We start from the raw sequence: 25,742 nt of genomic DNA on the forward strand, positions 1-25,742 counted from the left end.
TCTACACCTCAGGCTCCACAGGCAGAGACACTGAGCAGAAGCACTGAAAAGAACTAATAAATTGAAGGAGAGGAGGAGGAGAAACCTGTAAATCTTCAAAGGATGATGAAAGGGTTCTGCACTCTTTGCTGCAGACCTGAGGGAAGAGCAATCTCAGCCATTTCAGGCAGTTCTGATGCTGCTGATGCTTTCTTGTTGTGCTCGCAGCTTTGAAAGCAAAGTGAATGGAAACCCAACATCATCATCCAACTGCAGGGCAGGGTGGCAGGCCAAACCTTACCTCACCTCCAGCAGCATCCATCAACCACGGGAAGCTCCTTAGAGCCTGCCTGGAGCACCTTTGCCCAGCCTCTGTAGAGCAGCTGTAGTACCTGTGCTGTTCCTGTCCTGTTCCACTGCTCCTGTCCTGTTCCACTGCTCCTGTCCTGTTCCACTGCTCCTGTCCTGTTCCACTGCTCCTGTCCTGCTGCTGAGAGTGCTCCAGCAGAGGGGGCTCAGAAACTGGTTAAGAACCAGGAGCCGTTCTGCTGGAATGGGCAAACCTAAAGAGAAGGAAGAGGAGGAAGGATGTTAGAGATGTTACATGCTTTTAGATCATTCCTTCCTTCTGAGTTGGCAGCCTGGACTGTTTATAGAGCAGCACTAAGTAAAAGGCACACAATTAAATGCTTGTTACAGTCACAGACCCCCAGACACCTCAGATACCACTGTTTCTCTGCCTCTATGCAGAGTATATTCTGTTCCCATAGAGGTTTTCTTTCATTTCCACTGTTTTCAAGGCACTTACTGATCAGTGACCATGCACTTTTCACTTACAGCTGCCATTAGAGCAAGTCAGCCAGAGATCAGCTGCTCCTCAATACTTTTTCCTCATCTCCTTTTCTACCCATACTCCTCTCCAGGCTTTTATGGCACTTGTCGTCGTCCCCCCCTGCCAATAGATGAGATGAGCAACAGACTGTCTACCAGCTCCTTTTTGCAGCTCCAAAGTTGCCTTCTTTCACTGGAGCGGAAGCTGAGAAAGCTCCTTCAGAGAGATCCAAAGCACAGATCCAGGGAAAACAAACTATCCAGGAGGATGCAGTATCTAGGAGGATGTAAATACATCTCTATGGTAAAAGACAAACAATACTTAGAAGGAAAGCATCTTTTCCAAATAAGGACCACGAGAACAAAGTCCATATATAGATTAAAAACCACCATAGCATCCTCACAGGCAACTCTTTCCACTGTGGTCATGAAGCTTAAGCAGCTTTGATTTCAAAGCTTGTACGCAAAGAGTTAGAGAGGAATTCAGTGTTGCCAGACAACAGCTCAGCTGCACTGGAGTTCATCTAAATACTGACTGAAGGCATCAGTCCTGCACACCAAGGTCTAAGGGAACCCCAAATCTCCAAGTTCTGCCACTCTATTCCCCTCTAGGTCCCAGTTGTGATGACACCAGTGACTTAGCCTGTAAAGAAAACACCCTTGAAGAGAGCTTACCTGGACACAGAAGAGTCTTAGAAGCTAAATCAGCACCTAATTGCTTTGTCTTCAATTCACTCAAGAAAGCCTCAGAGACCAATTATTTGGGTTCATCTTAACAACAGGCAGGGAATTACTGTTTGCTGTTCAGGGAACAAGCACGATGCAAATCATAAGCACAAACCCCACTCCCACACAGGGACCCCACATTTGAAGTCTACATGCACTAACCATCCCATCACAGCTCTGCTGTGACTGGGCTCCTAACAACACAATTGTTGGGAGTAACTTGCAACTCGGAGGAACCACAACGATCCAGTTTGGGTGTTTAGGATGAGACATCAATACATGTCAGCAGAGACAGGATAAAGCAATGGCCCTCCCCTTGACAGCAATAAGCTTCACTCAGAAGGGAAGAAGCTTGTGTCCCTCCCTGCTCATCCCAATGGATCCCAGGATCACCACACAGTGAACTGCAGTCGATCTACAAATGTTCCATTTTTATTACAAAGTATGAAAGGCAGAAAATACTGTACCTAATACACAGGAGGCTGAAACTTAGAAAGGAGGTTAAAAAACCGGAATCGAACTACATAGGAAGCAGGAAAGAGCATAAAAGGATGCAACGTCCAAGCCATTTCAGAAAGTTGCGTTTAAATTTAAGGTTTCAACAACATGGTTCCATGATTCAGGTGTTAAAATCCATTGTAACAAAACTGGGTTTTGTATTTTCTCCATAAAAATAAAGGAATATAGGGACACTGCAGTTATCCATGTCAACAACATAGGTCTGTTGAATAGCAGGATACTAGGATTCCTCTAGGACAGCAGCAGAGTTACAAATCTCAATAGGGAAGGTGGAGAAAAGGAGGACAGAAGTAGAACTACTATTGCTTTAACATAGTTTAGTGAGAACAAGATGTCAGGAATCGCCTATGGATGCTTGTACAATCATGCTACAAATATTACACCTTCAGGAAATTACCACAACGGGACGGTGAGTGGGAAGAGCAGAAGGGAAAACACACAGAAAAGTGAACATCTACTTGACTACTGGGAACAAAAATGCTTCGGTGCAACAGGTTTCAGCTACGTTGGGCACTGCGACCAACCCAAGGCTAACAAAAGAAAAGGTTCCTTTAAGCAGTAGATTGCAGAATTCATATTTACCAGGGTGTCAAAGGAAAAGAAAAGCTTCTCAGCTGGACCAGACTCACTCATTCTCTGCCTCTTGCATTTCTGCCCCTGCTCAGGTTCCACAGACTCATCCTCATCTCTATCCGAGGGGACTGGTGAGTCGCATGTCTTGCAAGCAGAAAAGCAAACTCCAAGGGATGACAGCTGGAACATGGGCTTGCAGCTGCTCATGGCCACAGCATTTTCTTCAGGAAACAGCTTATTTCTTCTCTTGGTTACATTTTCTGACCAGAAATCAACTTGATGGAAGCTACGTGGGTAACTTTGTACATTGCTTTTATGATGATGGGGATTCTAGTTTGATGCCAAGTATCAGAGGCTGCACAACAGGCCACTGGGATACTTGGCAAAGGGATCATCTGGAATGGGGCAGCAGCAAGCCAGGCTCACAGGTGCCTTTGCCTCTGGAGACTGCCATGAATCACTAGTGAGTGACTGGGATTCAGCTGCATTCTATATTTACCAGGTTTTAGTGCTGGTGAAAGGTGCTGATCAGTACTGGGGATGTCTTCCCTTTAAAGAGAGGAGCCATGGGCATGCTACAGTCCTCTCAATGTCCTTGAAAACCAGACATTCCTGACTGTTCTCAGGTAAGCAGGGGGAATGCAGCAGCATCTCCAAGTAAGTGTGAGAAAGTGCTCAGTAAGTGCCACATACAACTGATTCCTTGGATTCTCTGCAAAGATCAAGAGAAGCGGGGCCATTGCTCATTCCAGAGCTGATTTTGGACACTTCCTTTTCACGTTCATTGTACCATAAGCACAGGCCTGCTCTGGAATACTGCTAGAAAGCAGGAAACATGTATCATAGAGAATGCGTTAACTGATGGGGTACTATAGCCAGGATTTGGGGTGGCAGGACCAGTAAGCAGTGGGAAGACTAAACCCTTCAGTACCTTGATGGAACTGTGCAATCTATTGAGCCAAGAGCTTACCCTTGCTGCTGTTCATCCTTTTCAGGATGGCCTGAAAGAGTTTAAATACCACTGAGAAAGAAAGGACAAGTTCCAGAGTTTAGGTTAGACTTTACAGACAGCAGCTGCAGTTTGTCTATCACAAAAATAAGTTAAGCAAAGAATCCAGCTACATCTTTACACAACCAACTTCTGCCATCCTGTTTAGATGGCAGAAGACTCAAAACACCATCAAGGTCCTCAGCAAAAGGGACTCTGTGGGTAACAACCAGCACGAGGCTGCTTGGGTTGGTTGTGGCAGTCTCAATACAGAGCTTCAGTTTCACATTAACAGCATTGTCAAGTGCTCAGTTTTGGTGTTCAGTGGAACCAAAAGAGGGTCCACAACCACCACAGCCAGTTTAGGGTTTTGGTGACCGTGGTGTTTAACGTTTCATACAACACACAGACAAATGCCTACCATAAAAGGGCTGAGGAAAAGACGACTCCCCTCCTAATCTCACCAAAAATATACTTGATAAAGTGCCATCTGCAAGAGAACAAACCAGACACACTCAGCTTTCTTCATTTACATTTAGAACAAGCACAACAGCATCTGTGAATTCTAAGCTATGGGACTCCTCCCCTCACCTAGGCTCTGGCATGCAGTGATCTGCAGGGGAGACTGATGCAGCTTTCTCATTGCAACACCAGGCAAAAATAGATCTTTTTACTATTATCCAGAACATTCAGGAGAGTACTTGCAGCTAAGTTTTGAAAGGATCATTAAGTTTGACTTATGAGAGGCAATGCCTCCCCCGTTCAGTACATTTCAAGGTTCCATAAGGAACAACCTGTATTATCCAGTCTCCTTTTGCATCATTCTTTGAAACCACTTTGTTTTCTTTCTAAATAGATTGTCAGAGCACTCAGATCCTTGCCTTTTAAATCCCTGCATGCAGTACATTTCCTAGAGATGCAACCTCCCATAGACCATTTCATTTAGAGAATTAACAGAGCTGGCACCCTCTGCACTAATGTGCCAGCCACCTTGTTTTCACCTTACTAATGAGTTTTACACGATCAAGATCTGGTTGAGGGCCAATATATAAGCAGGAATCTACGTTCTGTTTAAACCAAGAGAACTTGGTTTAAAACAGAATATAACCACCAAACATTAGCTTAGGATCTGGAATTAATCGACTGGAGAAGTGATACAGAACTACATAAGTCTGTATCTTTCTGCCCCAAAATCAGTCTTGCCTATACCAACAATAGCATGTGATGTTCTGCTTTGCTAACCTCACTGATGCTCACTTTTCCCTGCATGTTACTTTGTACTCAAGGGATAGGAAGCATGTGAAAGCAGTTGCTCTGCATCCTCTGCTTGTGCAGTAAACTCCTGGACAAAACTAATGCTTATAGGGCCTTTACACTCAACATCATTGTTAAGCATGCAAAACATGACAAAAACTGTACCTTCTGAATCACAGACTACAGTGACAAGGCTCAGGGGCTTATTTTATCTTGCAAACAAACTTGAAGCAGGAGGCAGACCATGAGTTTCCTGCCTCTGTGTCAGCAGGTGCTGGCAAAAGGGCACCAAAGCCTCTCACTTCCTTCTCTATCTGGAAGTGCCATTTGCACTACAGAACATCTCACCCATGAGGATTTTCATGTCTTTTCAGTCATTAACCTTTCAAGTGACTCCTTTGAAAAGAAGCTATTTTAAGGAGCATTTCCGTGTTCTAAACCAGCCTCCAGTGATTTCAAATGTAATTTCATATGAAGAATGACAATGGATTATGCCCAAAGCAATATGTTGTGGATCCAGAAGGTACCCCAACTGGCTAAACAAACAGGATTCAGGCTTTATTTAGAACCCACTGGAGCCTACAAGATGCCTTCGCTTGTCTTTGACAAGTTTGCAACAGGTTTCCAAGTTCCACAGATAACTTTAAGCAGTTTTATGGATGGAAGAACTGACACTCATCAAGTTCATAACAGAATTGTTTTCCAACAGTAGCAAAAGCTACCTGAGCTGTTAGGCTATTAGCTCTCTTATACATGCTCCCTTATCTTAGTATAATAGATTGTATTCCTCTAGGAATAAACTGCCTTTGCCATTTAATATAGCCTATGGAGTCTTTTAGTGACTTTAAACTGTCTTTTGTCTTTTTTAAAGCACAGCTCTGCAGCTGTAAAAGCTGCATTTTTAAGGTGAGCCACAGATGTACCATCTTTTACTCATGCCATCGATACAAGATGGCTCTGAAGTATAAAGGGGACTACAGAAAGTATTAAAACTACAGGTAGTTCCCTCTTAGTAACACAGCATATTATGCCTACCGTTCATAATTAAACAGTACATGACAAGTACAGATTTGTAAATGAGTATCTAAAGCTGTGAATGCCATTAAGTGCCTCTATTAAGGAAATCTTCCTCTTCACTTCGTTCTGCACAAGTATTTGCCAGCTTAAGATGAAGTGCTATTGTAATAAGTGGTACCCTATCATTCAGCTAACATTGGTCTGACATCTAGATCAGATCTATGGGACTCATAGCACTGCTGCTAGTAAGAAAAAACTGACCTTCAAGTCAAATCAAGCTTTCTATCAAGTATCCCACAACCAAACACAGAATGGCATTGACAAAACATGAGCCTGAACTGTGTGAGAGTCTCTTGGTTCTCTGATAGTAAAAAGAGTGACAGAATAAAGCTGTCCCTACTGAAATCCTATCAAATTCAAAGCCAGGCAGTGCTTTCCTGAGCTCCACATTGAGAAGCAGCCTGTAGAAGAGTATTGCTGTATGTCCAGAGTGATGAAACTCCTCTGATTCTGTTCTCTGTTTGACAGTACTTTCAGTGTCAGCTTCACTGTTTCACTGCAATCACATTCCCAACTTGCCTTTCCTGCACAAACTGCCAAGAGCCACATTTGCCAGTGTCCTGCTGCCTCCAATTGCACGTGAATACTCACTAGGTGGAAAGAACTTTGATCAGTTCTGACATTTACATCAAGACTCAGCTGGAATAACCTCCCAGACCAGCTATGCCTGGCATGTCTTCACTGGGACAGTACTGCAGAGCATCCATCTGAGTAGCCACATTACATTAAGACTTCAGCGATGACTTTTATCTTGCCTAACCCCCTCAGCTTTGATTGAAAAGTGTTATTGTAGAGTGATTCACTCTTCAAAACTGAAACAGAAGCCCTTGGGCACATCCCCCAAAGCTATGAGGGTGACAAGTGCCAAACCTTAGCCTCAGTGGTGCTTTCTTTCCTTCGACATCTATCTTTGTGCATTGCATTAGGGAATAATTTCTTTCAGAGAAACAGCTTTTATCTCGAGAGCAGACCAGCTCTTCTGACTCATCTCCCTCATTCAACAAGACCTGACAGTACAGAACAAATACACTTTGGAAAGGAAGATTGCTTTGCAGTCCTCTCAAGAACTCCCAGGAATACAGCCCAAGGTACAAGCTAAGCCCAAAATCTTGCTCAGATCATTTGCCAATCAAGCAAGCTACAAAGTGTGAAACCATTTTATTTTGGTTTAGATAGGAAGTCTTCCGAAGGGAAATCATTTGATTGGAAGTCTCAATCCCAAGTCCATTACAAATCACATTTTGCCAGGAGCAGTTTACCTCCTGGGAGCTTAAATCATGCACGTATCTTCTTCCTGAAACCTATAACCATTCTGTCAGCTACCACAAGTGCAGGATACACACAAATCCAGTTATAAGTTAAAAATAAGGCCTACCATAGTAACAACTGCCTCTAGCATCAGAGAAGTGTAAAGAAGTTGTGCAACAAGTACTTGTACTTCACAGCACCAGGAAATTCTGCCCAGCTCACCAGGTATAAGAGCCAAGGCAACAGTTAATTCTGGCAGGCCTTTACTGCCAGGGAGCCTGCAGTGTTGTGTCAAGGAACAGATCCTGCTTTGGGCATATGGAAATGGATCACATATCAAAAGTAAGAATTAGGGAGGAAAAAAAAAACCACCTTACTCAATAGAAAGTTATAGCCCAATATATAAAAAACATACAAATGTTTCAACAGTTTAGAGGCAGCAGCAACAGGAATGCTACAGATTCCTGCCAAGGTGGCTGTTAACATCAGTGTCTTCCCCTCCACACACCTTGTTTTGCACCTGCATCTATTAAACTAGTTGATGTGCTACCTCAGCTGGCTGACACACACATGGACATATGCTGCAACTTAAAAGCCTGCAAGCTTCTTAATACAGTCAAACAAATATACAGAACTTTAACTGAGGGGGAAAAAGAAGGAAACCAGAACCCAGAAGGTCCAAGAGGCTCAGCACGTCTCTGCATTTTAGAGTCTTGGAGAGACAGGAGAAACCTGCCATTGATTCTTGTAACAGTTCCTTGTAACAGTAGATGCAAAGCAACACAGATACTGGCCACTTGACTTGCGTTGTTCTTACTTTAGAGGGGAGGGGTAGTTATACAGCCCTGCCTCACTGTGGCATGAAGCAGCAATGTTACACCCTCAAGATCTCCAGGCAGTTGTTGTAGCAGATAGCTATCCAGTCTGGCTGAGTTGATGCCCACTGTACATTGTTGATTTCTCCCTCTGCTGTATAGGCCAAGATAGGGTCCTCAATGGCACGAGGCATTTGCTGGATATCCCAGATGAGAGCCTGATGGTCATCCGCTGCAAATGGAAGAGAAAATTGGAAATGCAACCAAAGATCTTCATACATGGCTACTGACAGGCACGTAGTCCAGGAAGTTAAGACAGGATAGAGCTTTTGTAGTCTGGAGATACAACTACGGTCCAACACAATCAACTTGGATCATTATACATTACCCAGGACAGAGTTGAAAACCAAGCGATCAGTGGAACTCCTTTCAACTGAAAACATTAAAGAACTAGACTGCAAAAAGCTAAGGAACATTAAGATACTCTAGCTTAGCTAAAGCAGATGCCCAGTTTGGGCACTGGGCTTTGCTACCACACAATCAGCTGCTAAGTGCTCACCTCATAGCACTGAAAGACACTCAGGGATTCACCAATGCAGCTGGGTAGGGATCACACTTACCAGCTGTGCAAATGTGGCAGGATGAATGAGGTGCCCAAGCAATTCCATTTACACATGCTCTGTGGTTGTTTAACCTGGCAACAGGAGTGCAGGGAACTCTGACATCCAGAATCACAACCTTCAGAAACAAAACCCAACCAAATTAGGAACCTGCATTTGTTTCTTCAGAAAACCAAATATTTTGAGCTAAGGCTATAAACACAGCCCTTTCCTAAAGGATGTGGTTGGGAAGCAAACACTGCTCTCAAAGAATCACTTCACCGTGGCCAATGTGCCAGATGTCTCAAAAGGAGTCAGACCTCAGAGAGAGACTGCAGGATACACAAGGGCAAAGTCACTGTGCCTCCCTGAAGCAGCACACCTGACAAATGAAGATACCCTGCCCTGTATGTTGAACTCAGAACAAGGTGACTGAAACACCTGCAGGCAAGATTCTGTGTGGAAGTTATTGCTCAACTGGCTCACAGACCCCTCTTAAACATCAGCTTAAAACACATGGGCCAGAGAGATCTTCAAGTTTACAATGCCAAAGTTACTTCTCAAATTAAAGTTAGTGCATGAAGAACTGGTGCATAATCATACTCCAGCTCAGGTACTGACACTGCCCTCTAAAGAGCTGACAACTAAGCAGCACCAAGAAACCACAGCACCCAAAGAGGATGAGCTGCCACCTTACCTCCATACCATCCATGGCCATTGTAGCAAGATAGTTGGGATCCTGCTTATTCCAGCAGAGACGCAGCAGTGGATGGTGCTGTGGGTCCTCATAAATGATGGTGCTGTGCTCCAGATGACGGAGATCAAACATCCTCACCGAGCCATCTGCACCGACTGAAGCAAACATGTCTCTGCCGCCGCCTGCCCGGCTGAAGGCAATGTCATAGACCTGTTTGGTGACAGGGCAGAAAGAAAACCTCAGCTTTAGTGAGCACACTGCCTTCTTCTTCACACCAAAAAGGATGTTATCTATGGACAGCAGGCCTAGCTGGGACATAATAGGTAAAGTACTTGATGTTCCTAGCAAGTTTTAGTGATTTCACTTGCCAAAAGGAGGACGAAGGATAGGCTGGATGGGCCTTGGAGGAACCCATGCTAGTGGAACCCTGCCCCACGGCAGGGCGTTGGAACTGGATGAGCTTTAAGGTCCCTTCCAACCCAGTCTGGGATTCTATGACTCAGGGGCATAGCATAATAAAACAAGCATTTAAGTCCAGATTCTGCAACGAGTAACTAGAGTAGTTTTGATAGACAATAGTAGAGTTTTAATGAGTTTGGTAGTACTCAAAACTGTGTAACTTAATCCTAGATAAATTACCTTTTTGGATCATTAGATCTTTCAAGAAAAAGGGGGAAAACAGAAAAGTTCTGCTCCTTTTCTACCACTTCAAAAGTATGTAATATAAATCATCAGAAAAAGCCCTGTCACCTCTTTGTCATGTGCAATAAGCTGGGTTTTCACATGGCCGGAGACCAGATTTACTCTTCCCAGAACCTGTCCTGTCTCCAGACCCCAAATAGTGCAGGTTGTGTCAATACTAGATGTACCTGAAACAAAAAACACGTCATTATCAAAATTAATATGATCACAAAGTATTTAATCACTTACTGGATTAATGTAATACCCTCCACCATCTACAGATGGAAATAGCTACAAGAACAACACACGACTGAAATCAGGAATGTCAAACAGCCAAGAGCTTACCATGCATTTAAATGACCCAGACCTTTTAGCTGCAGAAATAGTCTTGCACACAGGAATAAAGTGTAAATAGCTCATGTCTACTTCCATCTATTCAGAAACCTGATGGAACTCTGAGATGAGCTTTCCCATCCTCTAAGTCTCATGTGCATGTCAAAAGCAAAATTCAATCAGTGTTGCAATACTGTGTGATTATTAATTGGTTGTTCCTGTGGGCTGAAGGTGGGGGGAGCAGTAAAGCTCTTAAGAGATGAGAGATGCAACACACAAAAAAATAAATCATGTAGTAAATAATTACTAAGACATATTATCACTGTTAATCTCTGAGCAAATCCCCCTGACATAAATGGCTGTACTCTTCTGGGAAACAAACCTCTGCTGGATCAGGCATCTAGGATTCACAATTTGTCCCATAGGCTATAATTAAACCTTAAGCATTCAGCCCCCTCCTCCAACTGAATTAAGGGCCCTTGGCTCGACTCCTGCTGCTGAAATGGCTTCACAAAAGACAAAGCTTGGTACACAGCTTTCTATCCACTCCAGAACACACTGAAATGAGCCACAGGAGTTGATGTACATCAGTACTTAACACCACAACAGCAGCTTACGTACCCTGAAGAGTAAGCCTCCCTATCTGCAAATCAGGAACATGCCTAATCCAACTTAACCAACTTATTCTGCATTGAACAGGACACCTTTCAGTGCAGAAAGTCTCCATGAGCTGCACAATGATGCAGCTTTATGATGCAGAAGTTTGTCCAGTAGGTAGTTATCAGATTAACCATGGGACATGCAATGAAACAGCAGCCAGTCACAGCCCAGACTTCACCAGACTGAACTCAGAAGCGTGGCTTTTCCATGCCAAACACGTAGTGTTTTGTCAGTCTCACCTAGAAGATAAGGATCCACTTCATTCCAGTCAAATGATGTGAGTGGAGCACAGAAATCAGAGTTCTTGTTGTTGTTCAGCAAACACTCCAGCCGGGTCTCTGTTTCACCCACCTTGAGAGAAAGTGAAACATCCAATTTAAACATCCACATCACACAACCTGTTCCACTTGGACCTCCCAAAACATAAGGTGTTAATCCTAAAGCTCTGGAAAACACAATCACCATCTCTATCTTCACTAAAGCAACTACCACGATAACTCCACTTCTCCTATAATCTTCATATTTAGCACATTTATTGCAATTAAGGAAACAAATCATCAAGTGCTCGGACTTGATTTTATGCCTTAATACTGTAGCAAGGGCAAGACACCCTGGAAGGAAAGTAACTCACTTCAAGAAATCTGCTCTCAAGTGGAAATGAGATCAAGACCCAACAAATACCATGGTTCATCTTCTCCTAGGGAGGATTTACTCACTCTCCACACTCGCAGATAGTCACCACTAGTTGCCAGCAGGTCTGGATATACTCCCTTGGTGTCTGGGATCCACATAAGCTTGGTGGTAGGGTAGGGGTGGTCAAAGGTGTTCCTGCAAATGAATTCTGAGCTCTCTTCATCCAAACCCACAAGCTGCACCTGTAAGAAGCCATATCCAAAGAAAGCATTTTATCAAAGCTCTCATTTATAACTACAGCATTATAGAGTCTTAGGGTTGGAAAGGACCTTAAGATCATCCAGTTCCAACCCCCCTGCCATGGGCAGGGACACCTCACACTAAACCATGGCACCCAAGGCCTCGTCCAACCTGGTCCTGAACACTGCCAGGGATGGAGCATTCACAACCTCCCTGGGCAACCCATTCCAGTGCCTCACCACCCTAACAGGAAAGAATTTCCTCCTTAGATCCGATCTAAACTTCCCCTGTTTCAGTTCTGACCCGTTACCCCTTGTCCTGTCACTGCAGTCCCTAATGAAGAGTCCCTCCCCAGCATCCCTATAGGCCCCCTTCAGACACTGGAAGCTGCTCTGAGGTCTCCACGCAGCTTCTCTTCTCCAGGCTGAACAGCCCCAACTTCCCCAGCCTGTCTTCATACAGGAGGTGCTTCAGCCCCTGATCATCCTCGTGGCCTCCTCTGGACTTGTTCCAACAGTTCCATGTCCTTTTTATGTTGAGGACACCAGAACTGCACACAATGCTCCAGGTGGGGTCTCACAAGAGCAGAGCAGAGGGGCAGGATCACCTCCTTGGACCTGCTGCTCACGCTCCTTTTGATGCAGCCCAGGATCCGGTTGCTTTCTGGGCTGTAAGCACACACTGAAGCCGGCTCATGTTCAGTTTCTCATCAACCAACACTCCCAAGTCTTTCTCTGCAGGGCTGCTCTGAATCTCTTCTCTGCCCAGCCTGTAGCTGAGTATGTATTTCAGAAAGACACCTTCTGTAACCTCAAGGACAATATAAAAGTCCCATCATGCCAATGGAATGAGAAATCATTAAAGCTTTGCTTCCAAGCTGGGGCATGTTAAGCCAAGTGAAGTCCACATCATCCGCACAGTGCTTAACTTTGAAGAGATGATCTCATATGAAGCAAAATCCAATCCTAAAGGATTAAAGACCACCCTTCTCTTTTCCACATTGCAAAGCCTAGTTCAAATCACAGGCTTAAACTGCACAAACATTATTGCAACTCATCTTTAACTGAGCTGATGCTGGCAATGTCATTTTCAGAGAGCAGGAGGAGCTGCAGTTTGCATGACAACCACCCACAATTAAAGCCCATATCATGGAATTCTTGGCCATAACCCTGCAGATTGTGACAGATCCTGTCAGCTAATTAATCAAGCTGTTTTCAGCATCCCATTACCTAAAATGTTCTGTCACAACTGCATGAAATTAAGATACAGATTAATCACATCAGTGAATCAGAAAGCAAAACAGAATTCAGACCTAAAAACAGAACTGGAAAGCTCAAAGATTTCCATCATTATCCCAATGTTTTGTGTGAAAAGGCCAAGAGAGCAGATCTACTGAAGGATTCTTGGTGACCGAATTCCAAGTTAGGTTTCTCGCACAGTAATGGGACAGGGGAAAGGCTAAATCACACCAGAGTGATGCAAGACAGAATAAACAAGAAACTATCTCCACATAGCTTGGTCATGACAACACCTGAAGTAATGCTTGAAGTCCTAGACATGATGTTATTAGAAAAATATTGACATGTCAAAGTGTTCAGAGAACAATATAGTGCTGGGAGGATGTGTTTGACCTAGCAGTGACCACAGGATGAAAGCCCCACTGTGTTCAATGCTGCTCAAACACAAACATCGTGGGGACAGCTCACTACAATGTGTTTGTAAGCTGCTCATGGTAGGAACTTCCTAATACTTTCCACACAGCAGCTTCCTCCTGGGAAGTGGCTTAATGGATTTTGTCTAAGATGTTTATCTGGAAAAATCCTGAATATTGTGGGATAACCAATTTGGTTAATAAACTACACATTTAAACTCGATCTGCCCTATTGTTTTCTACATAATAGCAAACCAACAAATGCTTCAGTGGATCTTAAACTATAACATTAGCAGTTAGGAGCCCATTTAGACATGCTCCTAACAAATGCAAACCTTGCCCCTGTCACAAGTCCTTTCCACCCCATAACAAGCCCTAAAAGACCCTATGGGATGTTTCTAGAAACTGTGTCATTTGTCTGCCTCACATTCTATTACAGCTACTCCTTATTGCACTTTACACTCTGGCATGAATCAGTTAAGAATCTCCTAGTGTCCTGCAGTGACTGACACAGAGCTTTCAAACTCCTTTAGGGATCACAACTACTAAGCCGATTTTACAAAGGAAGCAAATTGTCCTTGGAGATAGAAAATCACATGGCAAGGGCAGGATCAGAAGACAAACGACCTCTAAGCATTTCGTCTGCTTTGCTTCTGCTGGTTGCAGCTCAGTACAAGCAATCAACATACTCAGAACCAGAAGCCAGTCTCGAACAGCAAAGGATCCACTTCCATTGCTGTGAATGCTCATCTTCCTGCACTGCACCTCCAGGTTTAACCCCTCAACTCTGTGACAACCCAGTATCTTTGTGATCTGGGATGTTTGCAGATGTAGGCCGGTTTGGAGAACCAAACTTGCACTAACACCACTGGGCAAGAGCTGCAGATCAGGTGTCTGACACTGGCAGAAGCCTGTGACAGCTCCGAGCAGGAGGCACTGGCCTGCCCAGAGACCAGACAGGAGCAGGAGCAGAAAATACTGCTTGAGAAGCTCTATTCTTTCTTAACTCAGCATATTCAAAGGTATGACTCCTCTCTTTGGACTTGATCACATACAGCAGTTACAGAATCCCTCTATTTATTCTCTTGCGCAGGTTGAGCATGAGGAGACGGAATTAGTTTCAGGATGCTTAATTATATTAGAGCCCTGCCACTCTCTCCTGCAAGCGAGGCAAGATGTGCTGCTGCATGAAGTCCAGCCCAGGTAAGAGTGAGGGGATACTAACAGCAAAGTAACCGTCAGTCTGGATATGATTTGAACCATTCTGCACCTACCTGCAACTCATTCCAGTGGCAAAATGAGGACCACTGTGTTCCATCTCCATTAGTTTTGCAATTACACTGTGACAGTAGCCAGAAATCCTAAATATTTAATGTTTCTCCAATACATTAAGATATGCTAAAAATGGACCTGGGTTGTCATTAGGTTTAATTGCAAGTGTGCAACTGAGTAAAGAAATCATTTCATCAGCATTCCTTAACTTCTAAAAGGATGACATCTCTCTTCAACATGATCCAAAAGAACTGGACACAGAATTACACAATGCACAGTATAACAGCTTGCTGCTTTTTCTTGTGTGCTTTGAGGAACAGTGAAGCGAGTTCAAATTACTTTATTTAACTATATCACTTTAATCTAATTAGTAACTACATTCTTTTAGGGTCAGGTACAATCAGAAAGATCTCACTGCACCAATTCATCTTCAACATGCAATCAAGTTTTCTTTGCATGACAGAAAACAATGACCCTCTGGTAAACCAACCACCCTGAACCCTCTTGATTTGAGGCACTGCTCAGGAAAAGGTGGGAAGCACACGGTCACAACAGTGCTTCGGTGCGGGAGGAGCAGTGTACAGCACCATCCTCTACTGCTTTCTAAACTGGACTCCGGTTTTGCCTTGCAGATAGATCCCCAAACCAGCCTTTCCTGATGTTTTCCATGAACCCATGAAGCCACAGTCAGGAGTCTGTGGAACAGCATTACCAGGGACATTTATGAACAGCTCTGCTCCCTCCCATTACAGTGACCCTCGAGCCGTTCTGAAGGCTGACAGCAGTTTCCTAATCCCAGAAATTCAGGAAACATTACCTGAAATAATTTTAGTTCTTCCAAGCAGAGCAAGTCATCTCTCTTGTACCAGTGATTTATCAGCAAAGGTGTACGAGCTGAAACAAAACTCCTTTGGGGTTCAAGCAGTTCCTGGCAACCAGCTTTTGGTATGCTAAGAGCCTGTTAGTGTGGGGGCTGACAGAGCTTAGAAGTGTCTGGGAATTGGGGATAGCAGTAAATTAAGGTTTGGCAGTCAATAAATCCAAGTTCTCCATAAAAGAGAGATGTAAACAGGCATTTCACATACGTAACACAAGTATTTCAAGCTCTGGTAATTTCTACAGGAACAGAAAATCACAGCGACAAATGAGACAAGAATCTCTCCTCTTCCTTTCACTGTAATTCCCTCACAGTGAGGGCTGCTGCTGCAACACTTGGTGCATTAAAGCCTTCTTAAAAGAAGCCCTAAACTAGAAGAGTAATAAGGAAAAAGGTACAGTCACCTATATGATAGATTTTAAGCAAGCTAGAACGGCTATTCCAGACTCTTGGCTTTTTTTAACACACTAAGGATAAGGGAGAAAGCCTTTGGAACAAACCATTGCAACATGAGGAACAGAGATGCCTGGAGATTGTCAGAAACCTCAAAAGATTGTAAGTGCAAAGAGAAAGCTGAACTGAAACTGAGTTTTCATTATCCTTTTAATTAGCGCCAGCTGCACCTGTAAGTGTATTCTGATGTCAGAAGCTGGCAATATAAAACATCTCAACTGGGAAGGGCAAATCATGCAGGAGGACAAAAGTTTCACACATACCCTGTAAAAATCTTTGACTTCTACTTACCCCAGAAGTCAGGCTATAAACCCAACTGCTCCACACCCTTCGCAGCACAAGGTTATGGACCACTTAACACAGGACAACTTCCCCTTCCCTTAGTTATACCACTGACAAAAGCTGGAGCTGAAAGAGTTTACACCCAGTGTACACCCAACACAACCACAGAGTACCTGTCCAGGAGTTCCCCATCTGGAGCAAAAAGTAAAGGGGACAACATCAATATTTGAAGCATTAACAACACTTGTAATTACCCTTCTGCAGTGGAAGGCTGTACCGGAGAGCACTACAAAAAGCACCAAAGAAAACCACACACACAGACAGACAAAAATCCACCCCAAAAGAAAAAACAACTCTGAAATAGCAGAGACACAGCAAACCATCTCAGCAAAGTGAAGGTTTCACCACATTTATTGGTCAAGTTTAGTTTTCAATCACACCCCATCTTTATTTCTATAGCAGCAGAATCCAGACTGGCATTCCCTCGGTCTCATTACCTTCCAGCTCTTTACACCACGTAAAACTCAAGAGCATGTGGTGCTTATGTGGACTGAAGTCACCAGAATAGTTAGTCCTGAAGTTCAGAGGGGAACATTCACAGACAGCAGTGATTTACATCATCCTACCTGCCTTCTGTCTGCAACAGCTGTGAGTGTAAAGGGCAGAAAAGAGAGGGGCTGACTCAACCTCTTTCCATGTGAAGCCTGAACTGGAAAGAAGACCTGACCACGCTGTCATTGAGAGCAACCCCAGGGAATGGGCCAAACTTAAGGAGGTAAAGGCAAACATAAACACATACCCCTAGATGAACCACTTCTACAACCTCTAAACAAGCAACCTGTTGGCAAGTTTGTTGTTTGGGCTTCTCAGAGTACACACTCCAAAACCATTTCCAAGTTGGGCTTTAAACAAATTCAGTTCTCAAGCTGCAGGACCTGCCTCTTCCCAGCAGCAGTCCCAATGGAAGGGGACAACTCATCCACAGCCAACTCATCCTGCCTGAGGTACAAAGTGCTCCGCACATGGATCATGCACTGCTGCAAGCGCTGTAATGTAAGTACTGTAAGGTGTCACCTAGGCAGTTCCCTCACTCCCTCTCATTATATCCTGCACAAAGCTCAGTAATCCCCAATACCAACCTTCTGACATGATTTTTCACAACCTCCTGACAAAGCTACAATGCACATATGCTACCCACAGACAAAACTGTAGTTGCAAAACCTTTAGTTTCACACAGACTTCAGGATGCTCTATAGCTATGGCCTCTTCCTCATCCCTCTTATCTAGATGAACTCCTTACACCAGACCAGCACATTAAAATCTGGTAAAAAATGACTGCATGTGTTTGGAGAGCTGAACATGTAGTCTCTATTAGTCTCAATCTCAACATAAAGTTCTCCACTTATATCTGGCATGGAAACAATGAAGATATAATCTCATGCCTCATTACACCGTTGTTCTATGAGCAAAGCAAAGGTATTGAGTGATCAGTGAACATGGTTTAGATACTTATGAAAAGAAGTTATCACACAGAAGTCTTGACAGCAAGAAAGTATCATGAGAACAGCAGAGATTTCCAACACAGACACTTGTACATGAGCAAACTTCAGTCCTGGCCACAAACTATCCTTTACACTGACAAAAAAACAGGCACGCTCCAGCAAAGGGCCCTTCCTCAGCAGCAGCACCTATGGCTCTTCCCATCCCAGATCCTGTCTCCCATCAGCTGAGGACTCGCAGGAAGGAAACCAGTCTGAATCTAGGCCAGCATCCTGCCCTTCAAGGGAATACAGAATCAGCCAGGTTGGAAAAGCCCTTTAAGCTCACCCAGTCCAACCGTTCCCAGCACTGCCAAGGCCACCACTGCCCCATGGCACTGAGGCCTCGTCTCCACGCTGTGTGAACCCTTGCGGGGACGGTGCCTGCAGCCCTGCCCTGGGCAGCCTGTTCCAATGCCTGAGCACCCTCTGGGGCAGGAATTGTTCCTCAGCTCCATCTAAACCTGCCCTGGTGCAGCTTGAGGCCGGTTCCTCTTGTCCCATCCCTTGTTCCTTGGGAGCAGAGCCCAGCCCCTCCTGGCTCCATCCTCCTCTCAGGCACTTGTAGGCGGCGATCAGGTACCCCCTGAGCCTTCTCTTCTCCAGCCTGAACCCCCAGGTCCCTCAGCCCTTCCCCATCACACCTGTCCTCCAGGCCCTGCACCAGCTCCGTTGACCCCTCTCCAGCACCTCAATGTCTCTGTGGCAGTGAGGGGCCCATGGGATAAAAGTGTCGGCCTTTCCTCCCCTTCCCTTCCCTCTGCCCCAGCCCCGCTGCCAGCAGAGCCGGGCCCGCTGCCCACCTTGTTGTTATACTCCTCCACGAAGCTCCCCAGCGCCAGACGGAACCTCTTGTCCGGCCGGACGCTCCAGTTCATGGCGTACACGGTCCAAGGCGCCTCATACTTGTAGATCTCCTTCCGCTTCCCGTGCAGCGACATGGTTCGGCCGAGGGGGTCCCGGGCAGCGGCGGGGCTGAGGGGGGCAGCGGGCTGAGCCGAGGCGGGACCGGGCTCGGCGGGGAGCAATGGGCCCGGCTGACGGGAGCGGGCCGTGGGAGCGGGCAGGGGCGCGGGGAGGCCGGGCAGGGAGCGGGGGAGGCCGCAGCTCGGCGCCGCGCCCCCAGGCTCCGGACCCCGGCGGCGGCGGGAGCAGCGCGGAGGCCGTGCGGGACTCGGCCCCTCACACAACGGGAACGGAAGCCACGAGGGAAGCCCCGCCCCCTGCGCGAGGATTGGCTGCCATTTAGAGTCTCGGGCGACTATTGGCTAATTCACCCGTCCGTTTGGCCCTCTTTGGCTTTCTATTGGTGGTCTTGCCCTTCATTCCTCACCCTCTGGCTGGGGGAAACCTATCGTCGCGTTTGACTCCGCCCCGGAGGGAGGCCCCGCTACTTCTCGACATCTTATTGGCTACCAGTGGTCGCAGTGGAGTGGGGCGGGACCTTGGGGCTTTCTTGATCATCGATTGGCTGGAAGAGGTGTCAGTCATCTCAGGCCGAGGCAAGCGTGAGGCGAGGACTCGAGTTCGAATCCCGCCTCCGCTGAGTCGGGCACGGGTTTGGCTGTAATTAACCGAAGCTTAATTACGGGGTGTCATTTGGCTGCAGCCCCCCAGGCCCTGTCCTTGACCCCGAGTCCCACGCTCCCTGGATGAAGCAACTGGGATTTGCCTGCAGCCTCCCCAAGGCACACCAGCGCCTGCCAGGGATGGGTCCTGGGACGCTCCCAACGGACACGGGTGAAGTCCACATTTAGGTGCCAAAAACATCTTTATTAGCAAAGTGTACGCTAAAACTCCGGAGGAAGAGATGCTCACAGTTTTACTACGCTCAAAGGGAGCTCGGTACATGAGCAGCAGCCTAGGACTGTCACAGCATCTAACCATGGGCAAGGCGGCAGTGCTAAGAGTGGGCTTCTCCTACAGGGGATGCAGCGGGACCCTGCCAGGGAAGGGGCTGGGGAAGAGGAAGCATCTATCAAACCGTTATCAAAAGGGAGAAGCTGGGATGAGGTGTCTGGGGCTTTCCGGGATTGTGCTTTTGAGTTTTGTGCTTTATATGCCCACGCCAGCGACCGGTGGGGTTGATTTGGGTTGGGGTTTGCAAGGCGCCATCAGCCTTGCTGGAGTCATCGATGCCCTAGGACCTGTGCTGAAGCATGCTGAAGTGGAAGGGGCTGCTGGCCTCTAGTTTCTCTTCTGGCCTCTGTCCTTATCCTGGGCTTCCCACCTGTATCTCCCCCAGTACCACGCTATGGAGATCTCCAGTGACCACCCTCTCTAATGGGGCATCTAAACCCAGTGCCTACGCAATGGTCCCTGCTCCAAGGAGCTGGCAGCAAAGTGGCCTTTGCTTTCCTCTGGTCGCTTGTGCCGTGCTCGATAGGAAGCCTTGGCAAGGAGGAGGTGGTGGGCACCGTTTGGCTGGTGGCTGCAGGAGAGAACTGCTCGGGGCTCACTAGGATGTGCGGATGAAATCGATCTACTCTATGGGAACCGCTGGCAAAGGCTGACCTTGGAAGCCGGTCGCTCTCCTCCTCCTTGCACGGTGGCAGAAGACAGCTACGAGTGATACCCCTGAGCCAATGGCATTGTCCTTTGTCTCACCCTCACAGTCAAAACCAACACCAACTGACCAAGCATACCGCTGAGGTTCCTCTTGGCTTGCTTGGCAGCCGCCACGTCTCTAACTGCCGGGAAGCACCGGGTCGGAGCGGTGTCTCTGAATATCCTGGTGCCCGGGAGATGCCTCCAAGTGCTCGGGGAGGGAAGGGAAACGAGAGCCCCGGCACAGTCCCTGTGTGTTTGGTGCCCGTTGGTGGGCAGGCTCTGGGCTCGGCAGAGGGGGGCAATGATGCTGCTGCTCAGAGCAGACCACCATGGTTCGGTCGGATGCCGCAGCCAGGTGCGTGCCGCTTGATGAGGAGTCCCTGGATTTCAAGTGGAACTTTTCTACCTCCGCGTAGCTCGGGCTCTGGGGGGAAAGGAGGAACCGGGTGGGTTATGGTAAAACCAAACCCAAGGCACGCTCCCTCCTCACCCCATCAGGTTCCAAGCCCCAGATGTTTTACTTGCATGAGCAGAGGAACCCAATCCCCTCCATGCTGATGGGGCAGACGGGTGGTACTGGGGATGGCAGCCTGGGCCTCCAGATCATAGAATGGTTTGGGTTGGAAAGGATGTTAGGATCATCCAGCTCCAACCCCTGCCACGGGCAGGGACCCCTTCCACTGGAGCAGCTTGCTCCAAGCCCCTGTGTCCAGCCTGGCCTTGAACACAGCCAGGGATGGGGCAGCCACAGCTTCTCTGGGCACCCTGTGCCAGTGCCTCAGCACCCTCACAGGGAAGAGCTTCTTCCCTGTATCCAACCTGACCTTCCCCTGTTTCAGTCTGAACCCATCACCCCTTGTCCTATCGCTCCAGTCGCTGATGAAGAGTCCCTCCCCACCACCCTTGCAGCCCCCTTCAGACACTGGAAGCTGCTCTGAGGCCTCCACGCAGCTTCTCTTCTCCAGGCTGAGCAGCCCCAATGTTCTCAGCCTGGTTCCGTAGGGGAGGTGCTCACTCAGTGATGCACTGGGCAGAAGCATCTCCAGGTACATCTGTTCCCATTTGAAGACCCTTGGGCTTTGCCTGGACCTGGGGCTGGGACACCAGGGGTGGCTTTACCTGCTCCGGGGTGGTCAGCTCCTGGTCCTCCGGGGGTGCGCAGGGGGTGAGCGGCTCCAGGCTCCGCGGGAGGATGCTGTACATGGCCAGGCTGTGGGAGGACGGTGAGATGGGGCTGTACGCTGGTGGCACTTGGGAGAGCTGGCGCTGCAGGAGCTGGAGGATTATACTGATATCTGATGACATCCTGGACTCCAGCCTGGGGACAGAGCAGCCAGGAGTTAGCACAGTGCATCCCATGGGAGCTACAGCGGGATGTGAGGCCCTGGGGAGCAGGCACCAATGGGAGGGTGAAGATGCTTTGCCTGGGGAGGGTTTAACAGAGATTCAGACCAGTGCTGCGGAAAGATCCATCACAGAATAGAATCACAGAATGGTTTGGGTTGGGAAGGACCTTAAGATCATCCAGTTCCAACCCCCTGCCACGGGCAGGAACACCCTGCTCTGAACCATGTCACACAAGGCTCCATCCATCCTACATCATCCCCTGGCTGACCTTTTGTGGAGCCCACCAGGATCTGGAGCAGGGACCTGAACAAAGCTAAAACTGCCCTGGAGAGGGGAAAGAGTTGCAATGGTTCGGTTTAATCTGGATCAGTGCTCCAGGCCAGCTGCCTTTGCTGACAGACGGGGGGAAGGCAGCTTGGTGCCAACTGGTTTTAACTGAGGAGCAAGGGATGGGACAAGAGGAAATGGCCTCAAGCTGCACCAGGGGAGGTTTAGGTTGGATATTTCTCATTTAGAGGGCAATGATGCACACGAGGCTCATGTGCCCAAGCAAGAGGATGCTTGCAGCTCTTTGCAGCAGCAAGAGGAGCCCTGCAAAGGGCTCAGGGGGTGGTTTCATGTCTGGTGTTGCATTGTGTTTAGAAGCAGCAGCAAAGCAGCAGTTCCCCAGGGCCAGGACTTGCAGTTTGAGAAGCAGCTGCATTTGCAAGGTGCTCCCATCACCTCCCCAAAGAATGCAGTGTCCCAGCAGAGACCCATAGAGACCCCACAAAGAGCTGCAGTGACCCATAGAGATCTATGGTGATGGCTCCCTGGTTTATCTCCATCCCTACATCCCAGGGATGAGCCTACCTGCTGAGCTGAGCCTGCAGGAGCTCCAGCCTGGACTCGATCTGTCCTGGTCTGTAGTCGCTGTGCAGGGGCACATCCTGCGAGCTGTGTACCAAGGAGATGTGTTGCAATGGCTCCGGGTGGTGGTTTGGCCTTCGGTCCTCCCAGAAGGAGAACACGTTGGGGATGTCCATGGGGGTGGCTGGAAGGAGAGGACACATCGCTTCTATCAGCACTTCTATCTTGCATCTTTCAGTCTCATTGGCATGGAGGTGCTCCAGAATCCACCACCCAACATGATGGAGAGCCATCACCCTGACGTACGTGGACCTCAGGGGTAGTCTATCACCCTAGCACCTGAGGTGCTTCTGGGGACCCAAGGTGCTCATGGGCACTCCATCACACTGGCACCCAACACATCTCTGGAAGGCACATTTGGTTCCAAAGGTGTGCTAAGAGAAACTGCAGGGCAGGGGAGGGACAGAGCAGAAAATACTGGGGACAAAAAGCAGCAAAGACTCTTGGCTGCCCTCAAATCCACTCTGCCCCAAGACAAGGCCGACGAGGTCATCATGTCCAAGCATCTCCCACCACCCTCCTGCCAGCTTTGGGCTACACTGTGGTACCTGCATAGGACAGGCTGCTCTCTGCTGCCTGCTTGCCAGCCTCCGTGCTGCCGGTGCCCGTGGTGACGAGGCTGAGTGTGGGCAGAGCCAAATCCTCCTTTTTGGATGTGGGGAAGGGCTCAGCTTTCCTAGGGCTGCCGGTCTTGGCTTCATCATCACTGGTCTGGGAGCAGGGAGTGCTGCTGCTGCCCCCATCGTCCCACTGGTCCTTACTCAGCGGGTCCTGCGGGTTGGTGAGCTCTGAGTAGGTGTGATACTGCTCTGCATCAGAGATGCCCGTGTCTGGGTCTGTGGGGCAGCACAACAGGTTAATGTGGGGAGTACCACGCATGGCAAAACCAGCCCCCATCCCCTCGAGGGTACCCATAACCAGGGGCACCCTAAGGAGAAGAAGAGAGGGATGGAAGGCAGCGTGGGTGCCCCCAGCACTGCAGGGATGGAGGCACCAAGAGCTGCCTGTGCTCCGGGGCTCCTCCAGAGCAGCAGGCACAGGATGATCCGCAGCCCTCAGGCCGAGCTCTGCTGGTGCTGCAGGACTCACCAGGCTTGTCGGGCTGGCACAGGGAGTGCTTGCGCCGGCGCGCCCGCCGGTACGTGCAGTCGTACTCCTCACTGAGCGGAGAGCGGGGAACGCTGTCTGCCTGGGGGGTCAGAGGGGCTGGTCACCAGCGGGCCATGGCCCACCCATGGGTGCCATGTCCCATTCGTGGGGGGGGTGTCCCATCCGAGGGCACCATGGCCCATCTGTGGGTGCCATGTCCCATCCGTGGGTGCCATGTCCCATCTGTGGGTACCATGTCCCATCCGTGGGTGCCATGTCCCATCTGTGGGTACCATGTCCCATCCGTGGGTGCCGTGTCCCATCTGTGGGTGCCATGTCCCATCCATGGGTGCCATGTCCCATCCGTGGGTGCCATGTCCTTTCCATGGGTGCCGTGTCCCATATGTGCATACCATGGCCTGCCCATGGGTGCCATGTCCCATCCATGGATACTGTGGCTCATCCACGGATGCCGTAGCTCGTCCATGGATACCATGGCCCATCCATGGGTGCAATGTTCTATCCATGCATGCTATGTCCCATCCATGGGTGCCAACTACTGTCCATGGATGCCAAGTCCCATCCATGGATGCCAAGTCCCGTCCATGAACGCCATGGCCCATCCATGAGTGCCATGGCCCATCCATGGGTGCCATGGGGGTTACAGCCCATTCAGCATCCTCCTTAGGGCTGGTTTCCAGCTCCCTCTGGTTCTCCATCACTGCCCTGTCCCACCCAATGAGTCCTGGACTGGTTTCAGAGCTCAGGGGACCCTAGAGGTGGCCTTGCTGCTGTGAGATTGAGTTGAGGGCCATGGGGAGGGAAGGAGCACCCTGAGGTGGGCCAGGACATAGAGGGGATTTGCCCTTCTTTTCCATCTCACCAGGCAGGTGTCTCTGAAAATAGCTATGAGGAAAAGACGAAATCCAGTCATAAAGCTGAAGTCAAAGAGCAATACCAACACTGCTTGGGGGGGGCCACCCTTGTGAAGAGCTTAGGGATGTGCAGTGTGCTCTGGGGGGAATCAGAACCCCATGGAGAGTACCTTGGGAAACATGGCTGTTGGCCAATGCACCACCCACCTGAGTGAGGAGCACTTGTCTGCATCCTTGCCTCAGCCCTTGCACTTCCCAAAGGCATTGACCCTCCCCGGGACAGCCCTGGCACTCACATCTCGCAGGTTGAAGGTGATCTCCAGGTTGCTCCAGAAGTTGTCAGAGAAGGCTGGGTACATGTCCAGGACCTCCAGCAGATCCTCCCGCTGGATCTTGTGCAAGTCGCAGTAGGTCAGAGCCCTCACGTCAGCGTTGGACTTCCCTGGGCGGGCGTAGAGGCTGATGGGCTCTCCAAAGATGTCGTTCTTCCCTGTGCCAAGAGACAGCTGTTAGGGCCCAGCTCCTCGCCCACCACCCCTTGCCCTCGCACAAGGAAGGACTTCTCCACCTAAGATTGCCACCACGATGTCTTCCCGGAGGATCTCGATGGAGCCCCTGGAGATGAAGTAGAGCGTGGTGAGAACATCTCCGTAGTGCACCAGGGTGTCTCCGGGCGGCGCGTGAGTTGTCTTGAACTTCATGGCCAGGGCGCGCAGGCAGCCTTTGCTGGCTCCTCGGAAGGCTTTGCAGTTCTGGAGCAGCGTGCGGTTGAGGTGCAGGCAGATGTCTGCCTGCAGGCAGTCAGGGAAGCCCTTCAGCACCTGCAAGAGCAAGGGAGGGATCACACCACCACCTGCCCCACACAGCATGCAGTCATAGGAGCATGGAATGGTTTGGGTTGGAAGGGACCCTAAAGTTCATCCAGTTCCAGCCCCTGCCACGGGCAGGGACACCTTCCACTAGAGCAGCTTGCTCCAAGCCCCGTCCAGCCTGGCCTTGAGCACTGCCAGGGATGAAGCATTCACCACTTCTTTAGGCACCCTGTG

The 25,742-nt window shown here is 48.5% G+C and overlaps 2 protein-coding genes across 4 annotated transcripts in view; both read right to left on the bottom strand.

Annotated features, from left to right (window-relative positions):
* Positions 1-1,946: 1,946 nt before the first annotated feature.
* DCAF7 (DDB1 and CUL4 associated factor 7) lies at positions 1,947-19,065 on the bottom strand. The gene is made up of 7 exons (XM_057421998.1): positions 18,730-19,065; positions 11,697-11,855; positions 11,220-11,331; positions 10,057-10,175; positions 9,307-9,516; positions 8,631-8,748; positions 1,947-8,242 (listed from the first exon to the last, which is right to left on the bottom strand). Exons 1-7 carry the CDS (start codon positions 18,865-18,867, stop codon positions 8,070-8,072), a joined length of 1,029 nt encoding a protein of 342 aa, XP_057277981.1. The 5' UTR covers positions 18,868-19,065; the 3' UTR covers positions 1,947-8,069.
* Positions 19,066-20,290: 1,225 nt separating this feature from the next.
* Positions 20,291-25,742, bottom strand: part of KCNH6 (potassium voltage-gated channel subfamily H member 6) — a 30,422-nt gene continuing 24,970 nt past the window's right edge. For all 3 annotated transcript variants that reach the window (XM_057421975.1, XM_057421977.1, XM_057421976.1), the window contains 7 exons: positions 25,265-25,517; positions 24,993-25,186; positions 23,822-23,921; positions 23,281-23,568; positions 22,676-22,856; positions 21,596-21,794; positions 20,291-20,900 (listed from right to left, as the gene is read on the bottom strand). In XM_057421975.1, coding sequence (XP_057277958.1) covers positions 20,613-20,900; positions 21,596-21,794; positions 22,676-22,856; positions 23,281-23,568; positions 23,822-23,921; positions 24,993-25,186; positions 25,265-25,517 — 1,503 coding nt within the window. In that variant the 3' untranslated portion in view covers positions 20,291-20,612. The remainder of the gene's footprint in view (positions 20,901-21,595; positions 21,795-22,675; positions 22,857-23,280; positions 23,569-23,821; positions 23,922-24,992; positions 25,187-25,264; positions 25,518-25,742) is intronic.

Source organism: Pezoporus wallicus, unplaced genomic scaffold (genome assembly GCF_028554395.1).
Source record: "Pezoporus wallicus isolate ANWC-B61680 ecotype Strahan unplaced genomic scaffold, APGP_CSIRO_Pwel_v1 contig_8488, whole genome shotgun sequence".
Taxonomy (NCBI): domain Eukaryota; kingdom Metazoa; phylum Chordata; class Aves; order Psittaciformes; family Psittacidae; genus Pezoporus; species Pezoporus wallicus.

Bases quoted from the DNA above. Each gene is read 5' to 3' on its own strand.
- DCAF7 (XM_057421998.1), bottom strand. From the start codon at position 18,867: ATGTCGCTGCACGGGAAGCGGAAGGAGATCTACAAGTATGAGGCGCCT. The intron at 10,176-11,219 runs GTGAGACTGACA...TTTTTGTTTCAG, and splicing joins AGTGGATCCTTATCTTCTAG to GTACATCTAGTATTGACACA. The intron at 8,749-9,306 runs GTAAGGTGGCAG...TTGTTTCTGAAG, and splicing joins TGGCCATGGATGGTATGGAG to GTTGTGATTCTGGATGTCAG.